Below are 20,387 nucleotides of genomic sequence, written 5' to 3' on the forward strand. Positions count from 1 at the left end.
GAAACTAGATCATTTAAAATGAGACGGAGGTATTAAATTTCATTAGAAAAAAGTGAATAATGGTTTAGATGGACTATTTGAACTTTTGGAGGGAAATAGTGGTTACCATAGTACTGTGTCTTAATATATTAATTAATAAAAGGACATGATGTCGCACAGCTACAATACATGTTGTAACAGATTTGGACCGTTCAATTTTAAATAAGTGGTTTAAAATATTTTATTATGTAAAAATCGTGTTTATAATATTAACTGTTCGATCTTAAAAATGGTACTCCCTCTGTCCCTTTTTATAAGAGTTACTTTGACTAAAATATATTATTCATTTATCTTGTTTTGATCATATTTTTTTAATAATATGTAAATGTTAATATTAGCATATAAGATCTTGTTTAATTTTTTTGATGAGTATTTTCAAAATACTAAGTTATTATAATTTTTACTAATAAATAATTAAAGATATTAGTGATCAAAATTAGACATGGCAATATAAAAACTCATATCCACGGTTACCCGCCCAAACCATATCCGCTTTGACAGGGAAAACCCGAGTTGACTGAGTTTGAGTTCGGGTTTTCCCCAATTTCAAAAGATAGGGTTGGGGCGGGTACATTGATACCCACCCCGAACCCGCCCCGCTTATACTAAAAATTAGATTTCACCTCTTTTAAATTAGAATCGCTTAAACAATTTCTTAAATTACATCTTAAATTACATTCATATGTTTATTTTTTATTTTTTATTTTTAATTTGAGTATTAAACAAACAATTTTCTCTATTTTTTTATTTATTTAAAAAAATATAGTTGAGAGAAAATAATTTTGGACATTTAACTTTTTTTAATAAAAAAATACTAAAATACAATCTAAATTCATGTGAGAAGAGGCATAACGGGGATACTCGAAACTCGTTGGGGATACACGATACCCGTTGGGTATGGGTTTGGGGTTATACTTTTTATCCCCGCTCGAATATGGGATGAGTTTAATTTGGGGAAACCCGAACTTTATCGGTTTGGGTTTGGGGAGGGCAAAATCCATCTCTGCCCCATTGTCATGCCTAATCAAAATTGTGCATTGACATACGTATAGTGATCAAACTAGGTCTTATATTTTGGGAAATCAACATTCAAACAAATTGTGCAATGTTTGAAATCAATTTATGCGGTGGGATCCAAAAAAATTCATGCGGTGAGCATTCTATAAATAGATATGATTAAGGATAAATAGGACCATATAAATTATTTTGCATGTCATATAGTATACATTGCCGATTAATAAGAAAGAAAGAAAGAAAAGAAAAGAAAGAAAAAAAAAACTCTAGTAGCCAAAGGGGGCATGGAAAAAATCAAGAACCCATCAGGCACTTCTCTTTTGGTACCATCAGTTCAAGAGTTAGCTAAAGATAACAAGATTTCATGTGTTCCACAAAGATACATTCAGCCTCAACTTGAAGACTCTGCTCTCTTTGCAGTAGATACTGTCCTTCAAATTCCAGTTATTGATATGCATAGATTGGTTTCAGAAGAATTTGGGAGTTCAGAATTGGTTAAGCTTCACCTTGCTTGTAAAGATTGGGGATTTTTTCAGGTCTATATAATCATTTTTATGATAAGCATTAGATTCTTATAAACACTAAACTAATTTGTTTATCCAAACAAGATTAATTGTAAGGGATTAATGTTAGTAATGTTTATCCATTCCTTTTTATTTGTCTTTTTTAGTATAAAGTTTTTCGATCAAGGTAGTGGATTGTTGTATTCTTTTTCCAATTTTACCCTCATTAAATTTGTCATTTACTTTCTTTTTCTAAATTCCAAATGAATTTAGCATATATATTCTTTCTCTCTCCATTAAATTTTATGAAAAATGTGAAGTGTAATTATTGAGGTATGACTATAATTGACAAATTGTACTTTAAACTTTCAAAACAACAATTAAATAAGAAAAAAAATTGTTCTAAAACGACACTTAACGAGGAACGTAGGAAGTATCATTCCAATTCCACGAGGGTGTTGGCATTTCATTTTTCCATATCTTATAAGAATATTGGCAATTGAATTAATTATTGTTAATTCTTTATTGTTGTAGGTGGTAAATCATGGTGTTAGTTCCTCCTTAGTGGAGAATGTGAAGATGGAAATTCAAGATTTCTTTAACCTTCCAATGTCAGAAAAGAAAAAGTTTTGGCAAACTCCCCAACATATGGAGGGATTTGGACAAGCATTTGTTTTAAGTGAAGGCCAAATACTTGATTGGGCTGATATGTTTTATATGACAACCTTCCCAAACACTCTAGAATTCCTCACTTATTTCCACAACTTCCTCTTCCTTTAAGGTAATTCTCTCACTTACGTGTATGGTTTTTATATTAGGTTTAATGCATCTTCACAATATTGTCCTTGTATTGTAAGGTTAACAATTGTCACTTCATATAGGGAGTTCAAGTGGTAATGACTTCATTTAGGGCGAATTTGATTCTTGGGGGAATAATTTTTTGTTAGATTTTACTTACCTTTTTGGTCTTTAACTATGTTTGAAAGTAATTTTTAAGCTTCAAATCTTTTAAGGCATAACATATATTTGAAAGAAAATCATATGGCTTAAATCATATATTTGAAGCCTTAAATACATATTCAAGCATAGGAAAAGGACTAAACGATGAGAAAAAATATAAAGACGAAAACATTACATAAAAATTAAGGTAAAGAACTAAAAATGTAATTTTACCAATAATTTATAGGGTCCTATAATTTAACTAGTGTAATTCGACAAAGTACGTACTCTCGATTAATTATTTGAGGCAAACTATTTACGTCACACTTACTTCTTCTTTTTTCGTTTCTTTTGTCATGTTTTAAATCGAAGATTATAACAAACGGGACATATCAAAGTATTGAGCATCGAGCAATGGTGAACTCGGAAAAGGAAAGACTTTCGATTGCTACATTCTATAGCCCGAAGCAAGATAGTGTTGTTGGTCCTGTTGAGAGCTTAATTAGTGAACAAAACCCAGCAAGGTTCAAAAAAATTGGAGTAGAGGAGTACTTCAAGAACTTCTTTGCTCGTAAACTTGAAGGAAAGTCATTCATCGATGTCTTGAGAATAGAGCATGGCAATTGAATTTGATAAATTATACATTGTTATCATTAGTGCTTGTCATAATAAAATAAGAGAGTTGTATTGTTTCACAATAAGATAAGATGATTAACTCTCATTCTAATATATGTTTGATGTGCATTTAGTTACAAATTTGAAAATATTAATTCTCTATCGTGTGCTTGAGTTTACTCAAACAAAAATTGATAGTGCTCTCTTAAGAATAAAACCTACACAACTTTGTTTTGTGCTTTTAACTCATTTATAGTGCGCAGTTTTGAAAGACATGAACCCTCATGCTTGAACTATACATTGTCCACAATGTTCATAGATAGAGAAGGTTATGTACTCTTAATTACATGGTGTATTTTTAGCTTTCTTGCTCTAAAAGTCACTCTTTATTTATATCAAACATTGTCATGGATAAAGCTCATTGGGGCAGTTAAGTGGATTTTGAGAGGTATCTACAAGGCACCAATAAGATATTACAAAATTTTATTTTTCGTCCAAAAAGGTGATTTTTTTTTCTACAAATTTTTTATGCATGCCGTTTTAGTCATGCTATTTTTCAAAATTGTTTAATTATCCTTTAACTTTTAAATTTTTGAATAATTTTTGTTCAAGCATGTTTAGAATAATATAAAATGTTAATTTATAATACTTTAGAATTTTTTAAAGCTAGAGGAATTAAATATGAATTTTTTAAATTTTAAACGATAATGATAAAATAACGAAAAATTTCGACTTAGAAATTAAATTTTGAGTTCTTTCTTTTAATTAAAAAATTTTATAATGTTCTAAGTATGTCTATACAAAATAATCATTCAAAACTATATATTAATTTAACAATAGAGATTAAAACTACGTACATAAAAAATTTATAAAACGAAAACATATCATTTTTTTTTATAGAACGAAAAACAAAATTTTGTAATTTTTTTAAAAAGAAAAAATTTATTGTTTCACCCTATATATATCTTTGCTCTCAATATATTTTTCCTTATTGATATTCTGATTAGATAAAGATAAGGTAAAACAATGTACCCAAAAAGAAAAAAAAATAAAACAAATATATACTCAAATGTACTATTCATATGATCTACTCAAAATCTCGACCTAATTTTGACTTAGTGTATTATTCATAGATCTACTTTGACTTCTTCTACTAATATATATGCAAATATTAACATATGAAATATTGTTTGATTTGTCTCGATAAGCATTTTTATAAAATATAATTTTTATAATTTTTAATAATAAATAACTAAAAATATTAATGATCCAAATTGTATATGATAAATGTAAATCATGTCATTTATTTTGGGACAGATGAATATCTCGTATTGAATAGAGAATTATCATATCACCACTTTATTTATAAATACCAGCAGGATTATAAGCTATTCTAGTATTGTCAAGTGTGGTTATAAATTTTAATATTTCTTGTATTAAAATAAATGACGTTGGTTTATTAATTACGTGCATTATTTATCTGTTCTATTTTGACCATATTTTTTACTAATATATAAATATAAATATTATTATAAAATGTTGTTTGATTTATCTTGATAAATATTTTTCAAGATATACAATTTTATAATTTTTAATGACAATGATCAAAATTGTGTATTGAGAAATGTAAACTAATGAATTGTGTAATTTATTTTGAGATATAAAGTTAGTTTTAAGTGTTACTAATTATGAAGGACCACTTCTGAAGCACTGTAGAGTCCACCTTCTAAAACGTTAAAAACAAATTTTGGAATATAGGGATAATGATTGATGTCCTCCATATACTACATGTGTGTGTCAAACAAAAGGATTTCTATGTTTGATTTGAGATCAATTCATGCGGTGGGACTTGATCTGAAATTTTCTTGCGGTGGCCATATATATTATTTGGCTTAATGAACACTATGATATTCTTAAAAAAAACACTATGATATATTTCTTACTTGGATATATATTTTTTTTTAATGGCTAAAAGTTTATTAAACCACAAATCAAGGCATAAGAAGAGCCAAGACAACGGAAAGTAGAGCAAAAATACAATAATGGAGCAAAGTCTAGCACTACAAAGAGCATATTCGGCTAACCTCTTTAACCAAAGGAAAGGAAAAAAAACTCCTACTAAAACAAAACATAGCAGACACAAAAACTACAACAAAGAACAATAAATACCCCAACACTCTAAAAACAAGGCCAATGATCATCATCTATTAAAGCAAATTCCGGGCTCCCAAGGCCAATGATATATATTAGTATATTATATTATTGAGATGGACAATTTGGATAAGTCTAAAAATTATCCACCTATTTAAATAAGATGTGTACGAAAGAATTCATCTATTTTGCATATAGATTATTTTTCTTAACGAACACTCTAATATACTCCCTCCGTCCCAAATTATAAGGGAAAAAAGGCCATTTTTTTTGTCCCAAATTATAAGAGAAAAAATCATTTTCAAGAATGTTTTTTCCTTATTTTCATAAAATTAAATGCAAATTGCATTTAATTTCTTCTCTCTCTCATTTTCTCAATAAACAACAACCAATAAAAATTATTTTTACATCTTCCTATGCAACTTATTCCAAGGAAAACCCACAAAATCATACTTCAAATTCTCATGTTTTACTTTTTCTTAATAAGTGTGATTTTTTTATTTTCCCTTATAATTTGGGACGGAGGGAGTACTTCATAGTTGGATATATATATATATATATATATATATATATATATATATATATATTAGTACATTGATAAAAAAATCTATGTGTTTCAGCCAAAGGGGGATGGAAAATATCATTAACCCATCTGGCATTTGGAAAAAATCTAGCTATGTATTGTTTGTTACAATGAGGGAAGAATTCAAATTTTATTAGAAATGTCACATATATCGTTAATTTTGCTGATGTAGCAATTAAATTGGAAAGACTGATTTAGAATGTTTTACATCATTGTTAAAAAAAAAAGAATGTTTTACATCATATAACTTTCTTAAATTGATATTAGAAATTTAGACTAGATTAGATTAAACTAGATATAACTTGCACATTAGCTATCAAGCAAAAACCAGCATACTATCGTGCAATGCACTGAATTTTGTTACTTTTTCTTTTTTTCGGTGAAAGGTATTTTGTTACTTTATGAATTTTGTTACCTTTCTTTTGACGGAAGAAATGAATTTTTTTTTTACAAAACTTACCTGCATTTCCATACATGCATTTCTTACTTTTCCACTCACAAAGAGGTGGTTATTTGTGTTTTTTCATTTTGAAAAAAATAAAAAAAAAATTATTTTTTAATAAAAAAACTACCTCTTTGTGAGAGGAAAAGTAAGAAATGCATGTATGGAAATGCATGTAAGTTTTGTCTTTTTTTTTTACAATAAAATACTTTTGACAGAAATGAATTTTGTCACCTTATAAATATAGTATAAGAATATTTTATTATAGAAATATTTTGTTAGCTTTTCTTTACACGTGTAAAGCAGAAAAATCTAAGAAATCGCCACATTTAAATAGGACACATCAAATTTAAAATATTGAGATAAATATAAGCACAATAAATATCCCTTATATCAGAGTACATTTTTTGTTAATCCAAAATGAAGTTATGGAAGCTTAGCTTTTATGTAAAAATATATGTAGCTACTACATGTTTATTTTTAATGTTTGAAGTAAATGCAACATTGAATAGTCAAGATTATGTATCAGTTATTGGAGATCCTGGTATGAAAAGAGATGAATTAAGAGTTGCTATTGAGTCTTGGAATCAATGTAATGAAGTTGGAGAAGAAGCACCAAATATGGGAAGCCCAAGAATGGCTGATTGTTTTGATGTCAATTACAATGAACATAATAATCAAAGTAAGTAACCATTTAAATTATATTATAGATAGTTTTCGGTTAAGAAGTCTCACATTGGTTGTGAGATGGCCCGAATGTGTGTTTATAAAGTGAGGGCAATCATCATCTTACAAACCGGTTTTATAGGGTTGAGTTAGGCTCATTACTCAATTATAAGATGGTATTAGAGCATCTTCACGATCCACTAGGTTCACGATCCACTAGGCCGCCTGCTATCAAGTTATGATCGGGCCATCCACCATTCATATTCACGCCTCAAGCGCTTAGCGCGAGGGGGTGTGTTAAGAAGTCCTATGGTCCGAATGTGTGTTTATAAATTGAGGGTAATCCTCATCTTACAAGCCGGTTTTGTAGGATTGAGTTAGGCTCAATACTCAATCGTAAGAGTTTCTATTTACAATAAAGCTCAATTACATTTTTGTTCAGCTTTCTGATTTTGAATACTTAAATATTTTTTATAATCACTAGCAGAAGGGGTGGAATTGGTTCACAAGGTGCAAGAATGGCAGAACAGGTTAGGCACATCAACAAACAAGAACCTTCATTTGATGACAGAAAATCCTGACATTTTTGCAGTTTGGAAGGAGTTATACTTAGGAAAAAAATGTGAGGTTTTAGATATTCCAAAACCATGGCAATTTTGGATGATAATGCTCAAAAGTGGTAACATGGATACATTAGCTGCAATTTGTCCAAACAATGGTTTCAAATCAAAGCCATTTCCACAAACACATCAATTTCCTTGTTTTGGAAAAGGGTGTATGAATATGCCATCAATGTATCACAACTATACAAAAGTGTATGATGAAGAAAATAAGAAGATTATGAGAGGAAGTTTCTATGGTTCATGGGACTTGAATGTTCAACATGATGAAAAACTAAGTTATTTGAATGATACTTCCTATTATTATGTGACTTGGGAAAAAGAAATTGGTAATGGAAGTTGGATCTTTCACCATGTGTTGAAGACTTCTTCTAAATATCCTTGGTTGATGCTCTACTTAAGATCGGATGCTACAACCGGATTTTCCGGTGGATATCATTACGAAACAAGAGGCATGACGAAAATTGTGAGTTGTTTTCCCTCTACTTGAAGTTTATTAGCATTTTCTGAGTGAATACTCAAATTCGTATTTAAAATTATAGATTTGTATCAATCTAGTCGCACACATTATGAAATATAGATAATGCGAGAGACTAGGCTGATACTACCTACAATTTCAATTACCAATTTGAATATTTAGTCTTTTCTTTGAATAATTTCAAAGTCATCAATTTTATATAATTAAATTATGTAGGTACCAAAGTCACCAAATTTTAAGGTAAGGTTCACCCTTGATATCAAGAAAGGAGGGGGTCCAAAGAGCCAATTCTACCTCATGGACATGGGAAGTTGTTGGAAGAACAATGGAAAGCCATGCAATGGAGATGTCACATCTGATGTAACCAGATACAGTGAAATGATCATAAACCCAGAAGTTGAACCATTGTGCAAACCTAACCATCTTGAACAATGTCCTCCTTATCATACCTTCTCAAATGGCACTCGAGTTCACCGAACCGATGTGTCCAAGTTCCCCTATGACGCATACCTTCTCTATCGTGCTCCAGGAAATGCAATGTACTTGGAAAAACCAGTGATATCATCTGATCCATATAGCAACCCGCAGCCTCAAGAGATACTCCAAATTTTGCCGCACGCGGTTTGGGGCGAATATGGTTATCCAACAAAGAAAGGTGAAGGTTGGATTGGTGATCCAAGAACTTGGGAAGTTGATGTTGGAAGGCTCTCTCAATCACTCTATTTTTATCAGGCAAGTTCTCATGTTCCTTGAGTTTTTAACTTCAAAACCATCCATGATGATTCATACAACTAATATTATGAGTTCATCTATCAATTTTGGCATGATCATTGATGACAGTGATTAAAATTAGAATTACTTGGTATTTTTTTAACAATATTTTCTGGGAACATATTTAATGCAGGATCCAGGTACTACACCTGTTGAGAGACACTGGCCATCAATTGACTTGGGGACTGAAATATACATAAGTGATGGTCAACTAGCAGAATGGACAGTTAGCAACTTTGATATTATAGTTCCAAAAAATCAAGCTTATTAAAATTCCAAGAGAAACAAATTACACATTGAAATTTTATATTTATATTCATTTTTATCAGTTTTATTATGGCAAAGTATTGTCACTTATTGCCATTGAAAATTTATATTTATATTCATTTTTATCAGTTTTATGATGGCAAAGTATTGTCACTTATTGTCATGTTATTCCATCACAAGTGTATCTTAGTATCAAAACATTCCTATTTTTAGTAGTAAATTTTAAGATCAAACATTGTGGAAATAGAATTCATTTGCAATTCCATATTCTTCTTTTTTACCTTGGATGATTTATGCATCAAAAGATGGAAAGGAACATTCAATTTTTTTTTATTAACCAATTAAATGATGTACATATAATTACAGGATGACAATATGAAAGCAGAAGTAGGAAAAGAAAAAAAAAACTAAACCCAACTAAAATTTAACCAACTTTCTTCCTTCCTAACTTAGGCACAAAGGATTTATAAAACCTCTCTTTGAGAGCTCCCAATCTATGACAATCCGCACTGAAGGCCACACTGGAGTCCGCACTGGAGGCCCCCAGAATGCCTGTGAGCAGCAACAGCTACTGCTGCAGCACCAGCTGCCCCAAATTGAGATTGTGCCTGCAACAATGTCGCATCAATAACGGTGACAGGATCATTTAACAGATCATTCTTGCCCTGCTGGTGGTATGGATTGGTATTACGATCGATAGCTGGTCTGGCAGGCACATTACACTTCTGTGGTGAGCGTTGATGTTTGCCTTGTGAATTATCCTTGTATGTTTCTGGTGTAGTTTTTGCATTAGTTTGGTGCGCGTGTGCAACCCTTTGGAAACAATGTGGTGAGATTGTTTGGGGAATAGTAGTCTTTTGGCAGAAGATCCTTGCATCATAATTATCTTTTGTGCTTCTCCCATCATCATAGAGAACTGGCCCTGTAACTCTACATGGTTTCGCTGCAGTGAGGAAAGAAAATTGGGTTAATAGTAAGATACAAATAATAGAAAAACGGGTTCATACTCATTTGGTTTATTTTATGTTCATATTGCCCTTTCCTCGGTATCTAGCGGAAAGAAAGTTAAGGCAAGTAATGGTTTAAATTGCTGTCCGAAACAACAATTGCAGCCGCGATACAACGGTTTTAGAGGTCTTTGCGACATCGCAACCACAATTGCGGCCACATTTTACCTATAGAAGTTTGCAGCCTAACTGCAACCACGACTGCAAATCAAAATCATGTCTGCAATTCAAGTATCACACTAATTATATAGTTCATACCTGCTGGTGCTCTTGGGGGAGGTCGTGAACCCTTTGATTGACTTAGAGAATTTGATTCAGCTGCTCTAGGAATCTTGAATGCCTCTTGTGTGATTTGTTTGTTTGCATATGGAGGAAAAGATGGTTGCATACTCGGAGGAATTGTACTAGAGAGAACAGTGGACCTTCCAAAAACAAAAGAAATTATTATATGACATATTCATCTGCAAACATATCAAGTTTAAAAATGCAACCAAACTCAACATGCAGAACCAACACTATATACCAAGAAACTGAATTCAGTAACTAGAGTCTTTCATGGTTAGTACATGTCATTCTTACCTTGGAAGGGACACATGCTTTCTTTCTGGAGGAATCACTGGGCCAGAATTACCTTTATTCTCTTCAAGATATGCAAATTGCTTTCTGAATTGGTCTATTGCACTGCAAGTATCAGGAAAATATCTCAGTAACTAACAGGTAACATGTATATTCATACATTAGATGTGCAACTGTGCTACATAAGTAAAAAAAGTCGATTGTTAAGCTGACCTAGGATACAGGAAGTTTGTGCCTTCAGTTCCATTTATGTAATCTTTAAGCAGTTGAGGATGATATTCCAGTATTTCCCGATATATTAGTTCCTTAATGTCATCTTTTGTCAACCTCCTTCTCTCGAACTCAAACTCCATTTTTGAAATTAGCTGAGAAGAAGGTTCTCTCTCAATTTTAGCCAAACCCTTAAAGAAAGGATCAGCAAGTGCCTGCCAACCAAACAAAATGGTTTCTTTCCGAATTATATTGAAGAAAAAAAGAAGATAAATTCCAATACAAAGATCGTGAAATACACTCCACTAGATACTGCCTACATGGAGGATAATATTGCATTTTAGGTAAAGAAATACCTCTTGAGCTGTCGGACGATCCTTTGGATCAAATGCTAGAAGCCTTTGCAATAGACGAAGTGCCAATGGATCAGCATTTGGAAATTTCCGTTCAAATGGGACAGGAAGTTTCTTCCGCATCTCCATCAAGTATTTCCTTGCCTTCTCATTTCGAACCTATAAAAATTGAATAAAATTAATCGTCAAACACTTGAATAGTGTTTTCATGAATGGACAACATTAACAAGCCTGTGAGAATTAAGATTAAGCAAAAAAAAAGAGTGTTCCATACTCCTGAGATAATTTCGGGTGGTGGTGTTCCAAGAAGATCAGTAATCAAATCTAATTGATGCACAACACTTTTACCAGGAAACAATGGCTTTCCTGTCAGCACTTCTGCAAAAATGCATCCAATGCTCCATATATCAATTGCCGGTGTGTACTGCACAATAATGCTAGCAAAATCAGAATACTAAAAATGAGAAATTACGCATTACAACCAAACCACTTCAGGGAAACAAGACAAACCGACACAGTTACCTGAAGCACAGATAAATTCAACTTCCAGGAGAGATCAATAGTCCTCCCTGAACAAGAATTATTATAATCTAGGGATTACTCTTTACTATTAAACACACAGAAAGCATTTTATACAGAAATAAGTGCAACATTTTTACAAGTTAGGCAAACACATTTTCGACTTCTCCTTATGTGACAAGCATAATTTACTTCATAAAATATAAGAAAAGATAACTATCAACAACAGAAAATATACCATATTGCTACCATAAAATTTTATGAACTTTCTAACCATTCTATGACTAGCAGGCGAAGCCTAATTTCCTCCATATGCCTTCCTATTATTTTAAGGACTCAGGTCCTCAAAAATACATTTTGGAAAAAAATTATTAAATTTCCCTTCATCAACTATTACTCTGCTCTTCCATGCTGGACATCCAAAATGAACACAATACTCAAAACTCATTAATCTTCCTTACACTCCAACCTCAACTTAATTAAAACTTCAGGGGTTCACCCAATTAGGAGAACAATAAATCGAAAATACAAACCTCAGAAAAACAGACTAGTTACACAGCCAATAAATATGATATGCAATGACAATTTCGAGAATAGATGACCTTAACAAACGACATGAGTTAAATACAAAACATTTAGCCAAACTATACCTTAGCAAAGAAAGACCCACATAGTTCGGGGGCCCTATACCATCTGGTAGCAACATAATCCTGCAATATGGACCACACGAAAGCTTTAAAAACCTCAGCGTCATTCAGAATAAGTCATAACTTCAACAAGCTCTATTAAGATATTCAAATTGAATAGACCACATTACCGTCCAAAAAGTTGTTGTTGGGGTATCATTGAATGCAACTCTTGCCAGTCCAAAATCACAGACTTTGAGTTTGCAGTTTGCATTCGCCAGTATATTCTTGGGCTTAAGATCTCTGTGATATACATTTGCTGCAACAGTACAAAACATTATATATTAGCTACTAAGCGTCACTTTTATGGAAACATGACAACTAACAAGAATGCATAGAAAGGCCAAAACCAAAAGAGTAATCACCTGTATGCATAAACTTCAATGCACGAAGCATCTGATAAAGAAAAAACTGTTGGTGTTCACGAGTCAAGTCATCATTAGCTTTGATGACTTGATGAAGATCGGACTCCATGAGCTCAAAAACAACATAAATATCTTTAAATTCTCTCTTTGAAGGTGGCAACATAATCCGCTTAATCTCAACAATATCAGGGTGTCTTAAAAGTCTTAGTAACTTTACTTCCCGGAGGATTCTAATGGCATCAGAGATATGCTCAAAAACATCATGGATCTTCTTGATCGCAACTTTTCCCCCAGTGTGCGTGTCAATTGCTGCACATACAACTCCGTAACTACCCTTCCCAATAACTTCGAGAATCTTGTATCTGTTGGCGTCTCCATACTCGGTGAAAAATTTTACCTCTTTAATATCCTGCACATCAATAAATTATTCAAAATATTATGTTCCATTCAACTCTTTACCAATGCTAGAAAATAACTAGAATAAACCGGAACACAAAGTGTAGGAACCAAACATAACTAACTGCATACAAGTATGATAGGTTAACCTAATATTTCAGCTTCACATAGCCACACAGCATGCAGTTTTAACCAAAATGATTTCACAGATCATCTTCACATAACTCGAAGCAACACACAGTTTGGCCATAAAAATAAATGACTCAAATGGACTCTAAAATTATACAAAAACTCCAGCTAGGAGTAATCAAATGCTACTGAACAATATCCAACCATAAACACCAGCTATTAATCAACAAATTTAGACAGAATTTAAATCAATTAAACAGTAATAACAAAAGCTCAATCAAAACTAGAACCTCTAAACAAAAATCACATAAAGTACTTAGCACAAACCCTCAATTTCATATCCATGAACCAATTTGAAAACACAAAGCAACAATTTTTATAGCAAAACTCCCCAACAAACACAACTAATTAACCATTATCCTTAATCCATTTTAAAATGAATAAAAAACATTACTTTTCATATTTTTCTGACACCCCAGTTACCAATTTTCCATATTTTTTCACAATTTTCAGCTCCATGAGTTCAAAACCCAGTAAGAAACCCTAAATTGAAAAGGGGCAATTATAAAATCTGAAAGGAAACTAAAAAAGTAACCTTCTTGAGTTGATCTTTCTGCATCTTGTTCTTGTTTTTTTGTTCCTTCTTTTTAGAATTAAAGATGAAACAGCAAGTAATGTTTACTAGAAAAGCTAGATCGAAGATCAAGGTCACTGTTCAAAATTCAGCAAATAAAGCAAAAAAAAACTCCAAAATTGGAGAGAGAGAGCAAGAAGAACGAGTTAGGTGTGGCAGAAGCAGAAACCCTTTCAGTTGAGAAGATCTGAATTCACAGAGAGAGAGAGAGAGAGAGAGAGAGAGAGAGAGAGAGAGAGAGAGATCCAAATGAGTAGGAAGAGAGAAAGACAATTGAGACGAAGCTCGTGCGAATATTCCAACTATATAAATATTCATTTTATTTCTTTACTTATTTTATTTTTTTATTTCCTTATTTTTTAGTTTTTGTATTAACAATCTAAAGTTGCTTTTTTTAGTTCCAAAGGGCGCATGTAATAAATTTGAAATTTTTTTGTCAAATAGTTTATTGGCTAAAAAATCTATGTTAAAGGTGGATAAATAGAGTGTCTCGAATTCAAACTCGGACTCCTTCATATATAGTGTGATATCTCTATCAATTGAGATAAGCTCATAGGAACAATTAAATTTGGATTTTATTGAAGGATTGACTCTAAGCAAAGTGTATTAACCATTTAAAATTCAATGTTGTGATTATTTATTTATTTATTTATTTATTTTTGTCTAGTGAATATTTTTTGTTTAAGGTAGTGAATATATCTATTTAATTCCTTCCAATTTTTGACGATTTGATTTAATCATCACAAAAATACTACTCAAAATAGTCTCTATTATTTCCATATTAGTGACAAATTAGATCCTAATTTGTGCTTAATATAAAAATATTAAAGATTAATTTAGATTTTATTTTGTGGGTGACTGAATTGATTGTGTTATAATTGTGAAATCAAAATGGATCTTCATTTTTATTTTTTTTATTTTTTTATCATATATTTTATTTTATTTTTGTCATGTAGTTCCGTGGCCAAAAAATGTACTTTAAAGATGAATAAATAGAATATTCAAAATATAAACTTCAACTCTTATACATATAGTGTGATGTCTTTATCAAGTGAATTAAGCTTCCGGAGACTTTTATTTCTTTACTCTCCGTTACATATGGAAATGAATTGCATGCAGTAGTCAAAATTGACCACAGGGTGATCACATCCCTTAAATATATTCTAAGAAGATAAGATGTAGATTTCATAGTTTTTAATGGTCAATCATTCAATTTTCAGTCAATTTGTAATAACTTTTTGAGATTTTGTGTTCTAAACACATTAATGGCCCTCATTTGTTTGACGGTGTGAATTTAGAATTTTTATATTACAATTTTGCAAAGCAATAATGTGTGTGATATTGGTTACGAAAAATTTATTAAAGAAAACGTGATATTATTAGAGTTTGGATTTTCTTTTCAATTCTCAATACTTATTTCCTTTCTCTTTATTTCTCTCTTAATTTCTTCTCTCTTGATCAGAGATTAAAGTTAAGAGAGATAGAGATGAAGAAGAGAAATATAGAAAATTGAGAAGAAAATGATCCAATTTGAATATATAGTTAGGTTAGATATACGATGTTTTGTGTTCAAACCCAAAATCTCTTGTTTGTGTAGGATATGAACTTGGAGAATGGATTCTCCTATTTGAAAAATAAATTGAGGAAATAATGTTTATATATAAATCATTGGATCAAAAAATATGTGCTAATACTTTAATTATAAAAAAATGAAAAAAAGTTTATCAATGGTTAAGATATATAAATTGAGAGAAATTGAGGAAAAAAAATGGAGAGAATCCTTTCTCATAAACTTGTATGAACTAGTATATGTACCTGAACTAACCGTTAGAAATAATATAACTATTGATGTGGCTTTATCATAAAAGCTTAAGCTTTTGGGATAATTGGTTACTTGACATGGTATCAAAGCCTCTATAACTAAGTGGTCTAAAGTTTGATCCATGCTCATTTCACTTTCTAATTAAAAAGTGGAATTTAAGCATATGGTAGGTAGACTTATGCATTATCCACGCTTCAAGCCCAAATGAGCTCTTGCGTGAGGGGGCGTGTTAGATATAATACAAAATCATATATGTGACTCTATCCTAACAGCTTAACCTTTTGGGATAATCGGTTACTTACACTAACTACGGGATAATTTTAAAGTTTGAGAGTTCGACTCATTCAGTAGGTGTGCTTTTGAATATTTTTTTTATTCAAAATCATTTATGTGCATATTTTCTTTATTCAGAAGGAAAGACGTGTTTTTGGATATTTTCTTTATTCAAAATCATTTATGGACATATTTTTTCATCTCATTTCATTTAAATAAGTGGTTTCTGCATAGTTTAAGTTTTTCTGAAATTTAAGAATTCAAATTCTTAAAGCTTTTCGATAGAAGTTCATCTTCCTAATGCTCATATTGTCCAGCTTTGACTGCTTGTGGAGATATTTTTAGGGATACTTCGGTTGCTACTCTTGGTTGATTTGCTAAAAATCTTGGTATCTCATATGAGTTCCATGTTGAGATTTGAATGAACAATTTCAATTGTCATCATCAGTAATGATGTGATTGAAATTGTTCATTCAAATGGTTGAAATTTATTTTGAATTGAGACTGGTTCTTTAATGGTCACTCTTACTTTTAAAAATCCATTATTAATTCCTTAGCAGCTACGAAATTGTTGGTTAAATTGTATTGATATAACTGTGAAGCTTGCCCTCGAAGTGTGCAGTTTTTTGTAATAATTTTTGTTGTTGTGCATTATTTTGTGCCTTCTTATTGGTGTTTTTTTTTCTTTTCTAGTGTTTATTTGGTGCATGTTATGGTGTAAGTTACTAGTGTAGTCTCTTGGTTTTGGAGTTATTGTAATTTTGAACTTGGTGTATTTTTCTATTCATCTTTCAAACACATGATTTTTTGTACACGATAAATAGTTTAATATATAAATAGTTTAACATGTATCATTTGTTTAACACCTATGCTGAACTCATGGCCATTTATCAAGGGCTGAAATTGGCTATGAACTATGGTTGCACCTACATTTGTTGTTACTCAGATTCCAAAACAACAATTGATCTCATTTCAAAGCCTATGAATAGATTTCACTTGTATGCTCCTGTGATTATTAACATTAAAGAGTTGTTGAACTTGGATTGGGAAGTGAATTTGTCTCATACTCTAAGAGAAGGCAATGCTTGTGCAGATTTTCTAGCAAAATTTGGCTCAAGTAATGATATGAAATTGAAGATTTGAAATACCCCACCGAAAGGAATGGACGACTTGATGCGATCTGACTCTAAGGTGACGCAGTACCATCGTCACTAGTTTTCTTCTTTTTTTTTCCTTTTTGCTCTGTTCTTATTTTTGTTTCTTTCTTTAGCATTTATAAAATAAAAAAATAAAAAAAAAAAAAAAAAAAAAAACATGTTAGCATTATCCATAGTAATTATTATAATTATAATAAACCAAACAACCAAAACGGATACTTCATAGATAACATGCAAATATATAAACATTTTCTTATAATCGCCAATTTCTGTTGGTATTTATTAGATTTGGATCTGCTGCCGTAAAAGTAGCCCGCACAATTTTAGATCACATCCTTTAATTTTAGATCGGATGATTCAAGTTATATATTAATAAAATTAACTATAATCAATCTTGGTCGTCAATTTTAAATTAGACAGTTAAGATGAATAACCGTGTGACACAGTTATTGTGTCAATTCCAAGTCCATCCTTATTGGCAAGACCCTAAAAGAGCAACTCTAGCTGTTGGACTATGTATCACATATAAATCTACTTATATAACTTATTCTCATTAATTGATAGATAAATATCCTCAAAGAAAGATATAAAGTATCTCTCATTTCGTAAAATAAATAAATAAAGTATGCCTCACCAAATTCTATAGTTTGTTTATAAACACATAATATGAAATGTTTGTCATCATTTCCATGTGAGAAAAATACTTACAACTTACATCAAAAAAAGATTAAACAATTCTTCGCTGAATTGTGTTCTCACATGATGACATAAGATTAAGAGGAATATTTTTTTTCGTGGAACAAATTAAAGGGATAGATACCCCAAGTAAACATTTCTATATTTAGCAATTATTATAGCATAGGTATACAAGTTGAAGTAAACGATGGACTTGAGGTCATGGAACTAAACTTATGCATATTTTAACACTTTCTCAAAGATAGAAAAAGGTTACAAAATAAAATAATTATCTTTCCTCCCTCCACACATACTCTCTCTTGTTTGTTAAGAAAATAAAAAACTAAAGAGTAATTTGATGTCTCTTTCATTAACCTTTTAAAAAATGAGAGAGTACTATATGAATGTTAATTCTATTATATCTACCATTTCATTATTTCATATTTCAAGCTAAAAGTTAAGGAAGTTTGAGGTTTTGACTTTAAACTTAGACAAATTAGAAAACTATTAATCTAATCAATCTAATCAAGAAAACGAGTTCAAGTGGTTAGTGAGTTTATTCTAAGAAAAATTGTTGGAAGAATCAGAGTTTGATTCCTGGTAAAAACAATTTTTTGTAGACTTTACTTACCTCACGGCATAAGATTAAAAAAAACTATTAATCTAATTACTAATTATTAGTAATATTAACAATTTAAAAAGACTTTTGCAAAGATTAGTTTAGTGCTAAATTTGATAAATTAGTTATGGATGTTCACCGTACCCAACTCAATTAATTAAGATGGTAGACTCATATCCTCTCTCTGATCAAATCATATAAACTCTCTCTGATCAAATCATATAAACTCTTCACTTATGCTAATCTCTGGTTGTTGGTTAAAGTATTTTTTTTTTTTAAAATAACTGGTTGTTGGTTAAAGTGACAAAACATATAATAGAAACTAGCATTATTACAATTCAAATTAAGTTCAAATAAACTCATTTGTTCTAAAATTGTGACTTAATTGTTATTCATAAATTTTCTTCATCTTTGGTTATTATAGGTCTCTATCATATGGCCTTATTATCCGACGTAGATAATCATGTCGTTACATTGTTGTTTCCGTATCTTATAAAAACAAACTAATTTGTCAACAAAGATGAAAGATTGAAAGATTATAAATCAAAATATGAAAGTAACAATATGATTTGTAATTAAAATCATAGGTTTAGAAGTAACATACTATTTTCAACTTATCTAATGTTGCTAAATACAAAAACACATATGGTTCGAACAAATCGCTATCATTAAAGGGAAACATAAAGAATCAGGACAATTTTTGTCGCCAATACAAGGCACAGATGATCCTGTGATATAAGAAGATAGGAGTGTTAATGAAAGGGGACAAAAATTATGTAGAATGTAAGAATAAAATTTTAAATCAATCGTTGGTTCAGTAGTGATTGGCTTTGGACTTGATAGGGGGGATCACGGTTAGATTATCTGCAATTGCGATTGGAAGAGAGTTGGAACCAGCCAGAACTGACTCATGAACCAGATTAGACGGTTCAGTGAGCCGGATTTTATACTAGTGGTAAAAACAAAAAATTAAAAAATTAAAAGGATGAGAGAAAAGACTTACCTGAGTTTGCATCACTTAAAACAAAATATAGGGAAATAAAGACGTTCATAGCATAAACATATTTGAGAATTTTTGGCATATTTGTTTTTCTTCTTTTGATGTAGCACATGAATTTTTCGTATCAATTTTAATGTTTTCTTTAGGAAATCATAAAGCTAGTATAATTATTAAATGTCTTTTACGTGTATCCAAATGGTGTGGTTGCTCCTTTAGAGCACTCAATTAAGGATCAAACAAGTAAATACTAGTTTTTATAAACCTTCCATTACCATTTATTTATTTATTTATTTTATATAGCATTTCATGATGGACTCAAAGCAACAATATAATAGTATTGAATGTCGACAAGGTTAAACATATGAATAACGAACCAAAGATATGACAATATATTTGTATATATTTATACATAAATTGAATTATCGTAAGACTAAAAGTTAATGCATATCAAATAGAGATTTCCATGGTTTATTTATTAACATCATTATGATTTGTATTATTATTATTATTATTATTATGTTTAATTTTTTTTCTTTTGTCTCTCTAAATATCTCAATATACAAGCTAGTGACAACAGCTTTTTTTATTGACACAGTGACAACAACTTTTATTATAACACAAATGAAATTAAGAGGTTTAAAGTTGGACCATTTTGTTAATGGCCCGTACAAGAGGGACTCTAGTTTATATGTTTAGAGTGAACATGTGATGTTTAAATTATTTGTGTTTGCGCTTAGCATAATATATTGAGAATCAAGACGATGAGAATCAAATAAATGATGCTGAAGAAGCTGAGAATGTGAATGAAGCTAAGGAAATGGAATAGGCTTATATGAATGTTATGAAGGTCATGATTTATGGCTTGGTAATGTCAATCA

The 20,387-nt window shown here is 30.8% G+C and overlaps 2 protein-coding genes, 1 long non-coding RNA gene and 1 pseudogene across 4 annotated transcripts; 2 read left to right on the forward strand and 2 right to left on the reverse strand.

Moving 5' to 3' along the window:
* The first annotated feature begins 1,284 nt into the window (after positions 1-1,284).
* Positions 1,285-3,122, forward strand: LOC123896425 (annotated as a pseudogene).
* Positions 3,123-6,686: 3,564 nt separating this feature from the next.
* LOC123894960 lies at positions 6,687-9,542 on the forward strand. Of its 2 annotated transcripts, none has more exons than XM_045945124.1 (4): positions 6,687-6,968; positions 7,440-8,038; positions 8,267-8,782; positions 8,955-9,542. In XM_045945124.1, exons 1-4 carry the CDS (start codon positions 6,707-6,709, stop codon positions 9,090-9,092), a joined length of 1,515 nt encoding a protein of 504 aa, XP_045801080.1. In that variant the 5' UTR covers positions 6,687-6,706; the 3' UTR covers positions 9,093-9,542. The 2 variants fall into 2 exon arrangements, with proteins under 2 accessions (XP_045801080.1, XP_045801081.1); XM_045945125.1 differs by having other exon boundaries at positions 6,717-6,968; positions 7,437-8,038; positions 8,955-9,119.
* Positions 9,395-14,281, reverse strand: LOC123894959 (mitogen-activated protein kinase 19-like). The gene is made up of 10 exons (XM_045945123.1): positions 13,925-14,281; positions 12,805-13,213; positions 12,571-12,698; positions 12,404-12,463; positions 11,509-11,658; positions 11,238-11,393; positions 10,885-11,096; positions 10,675-10,776; positions 10,354-10,517; positions 9,395-10,031 (listed from the first exon to the last, which is right to left on the reverse strand). Exons 1-10 carry the CDS (start codon positions 13,946-13,948, stop codon positions 9,583-9,585), a joined length of 1,854 nt encoding a protein of 617 aa, XP_045801079.1. The 5' UTR covers positions 13,949-14,281; the 3' UTR covers positions 9,395-9,582.
* Positions 14,282-19,030: 4,749 nt separating this feature from the next.
* Positions 19,031-19,717, reverse strand: LOC123894961. The gene is made up of 2 exons (XR_006804028.1): positions 19,513-19,717; positions 19,031-19,373 (listed from the first exon to the last, which is right to left on the reverse strand). It is a non-coding gene; the product is annotated as an uncharacterized LOC123894961 (long non-coding RNA).
* Positions 19,718-20,387: the final 670 nt, after the last annotated feature.

This window comes from Trifolium pratense, linkage group LG7 (assembly GCF_020283565.1).
Source record: "Trifolium pratense cultivar HEN17-A07 linkage group LG7, ARS_RC_1.1, whole genome shotgun sequence".
NCBI lineage: Eukaryota > Viridiplantae > Streptophyta > Magnoliopsida > Fabales > Fabaceae > Trifolium > Trifolium pratense.

Bases quoted from the DNA above. Each gene is read 5' to 3' on its own strand.
- LOC123894960 (XM_045945124.1), top strand. From the start codon at position 6,707: ATGAAGTTATGGAAGCTTAGCTTTTATGTAAAAATATATGTAGCTACT. The intron at 8,039-8,266 runs GTGAGTTGTTTT...TAAATTATGTAG, and splicing joins CAAGAGGCATGACGAAAATT to GTACCAAAGTCACCAAATTT. The intron at 8,783-8,954 runs GCAAGTTCTCAT...TATTTAATGCAG, and splicing joins AATCACTCTATTTTTATCAG to GATCCAGGTACTACACCTGT.
- LOC123894959 (XM_045945123.1), bottom strand. From the start codon at position 13,948: ATGCAGAAAGATCAACTCAAGAAG. The intron at 11,394-11,508 runs GTATGGAACACT...CAATTTTTATAG, and splicing joins CACCCGAAATTATCTCAGGA to GTTCGAAATGAGAAGGCAAG. The intron at 11,097-11,237 runs GTATTTCTTTAC...TTTGGTTGGCAG, and splicing joins ATCGTCCGACAGCTCAAGAG to GCACTTGCTGATCCTTTCTT.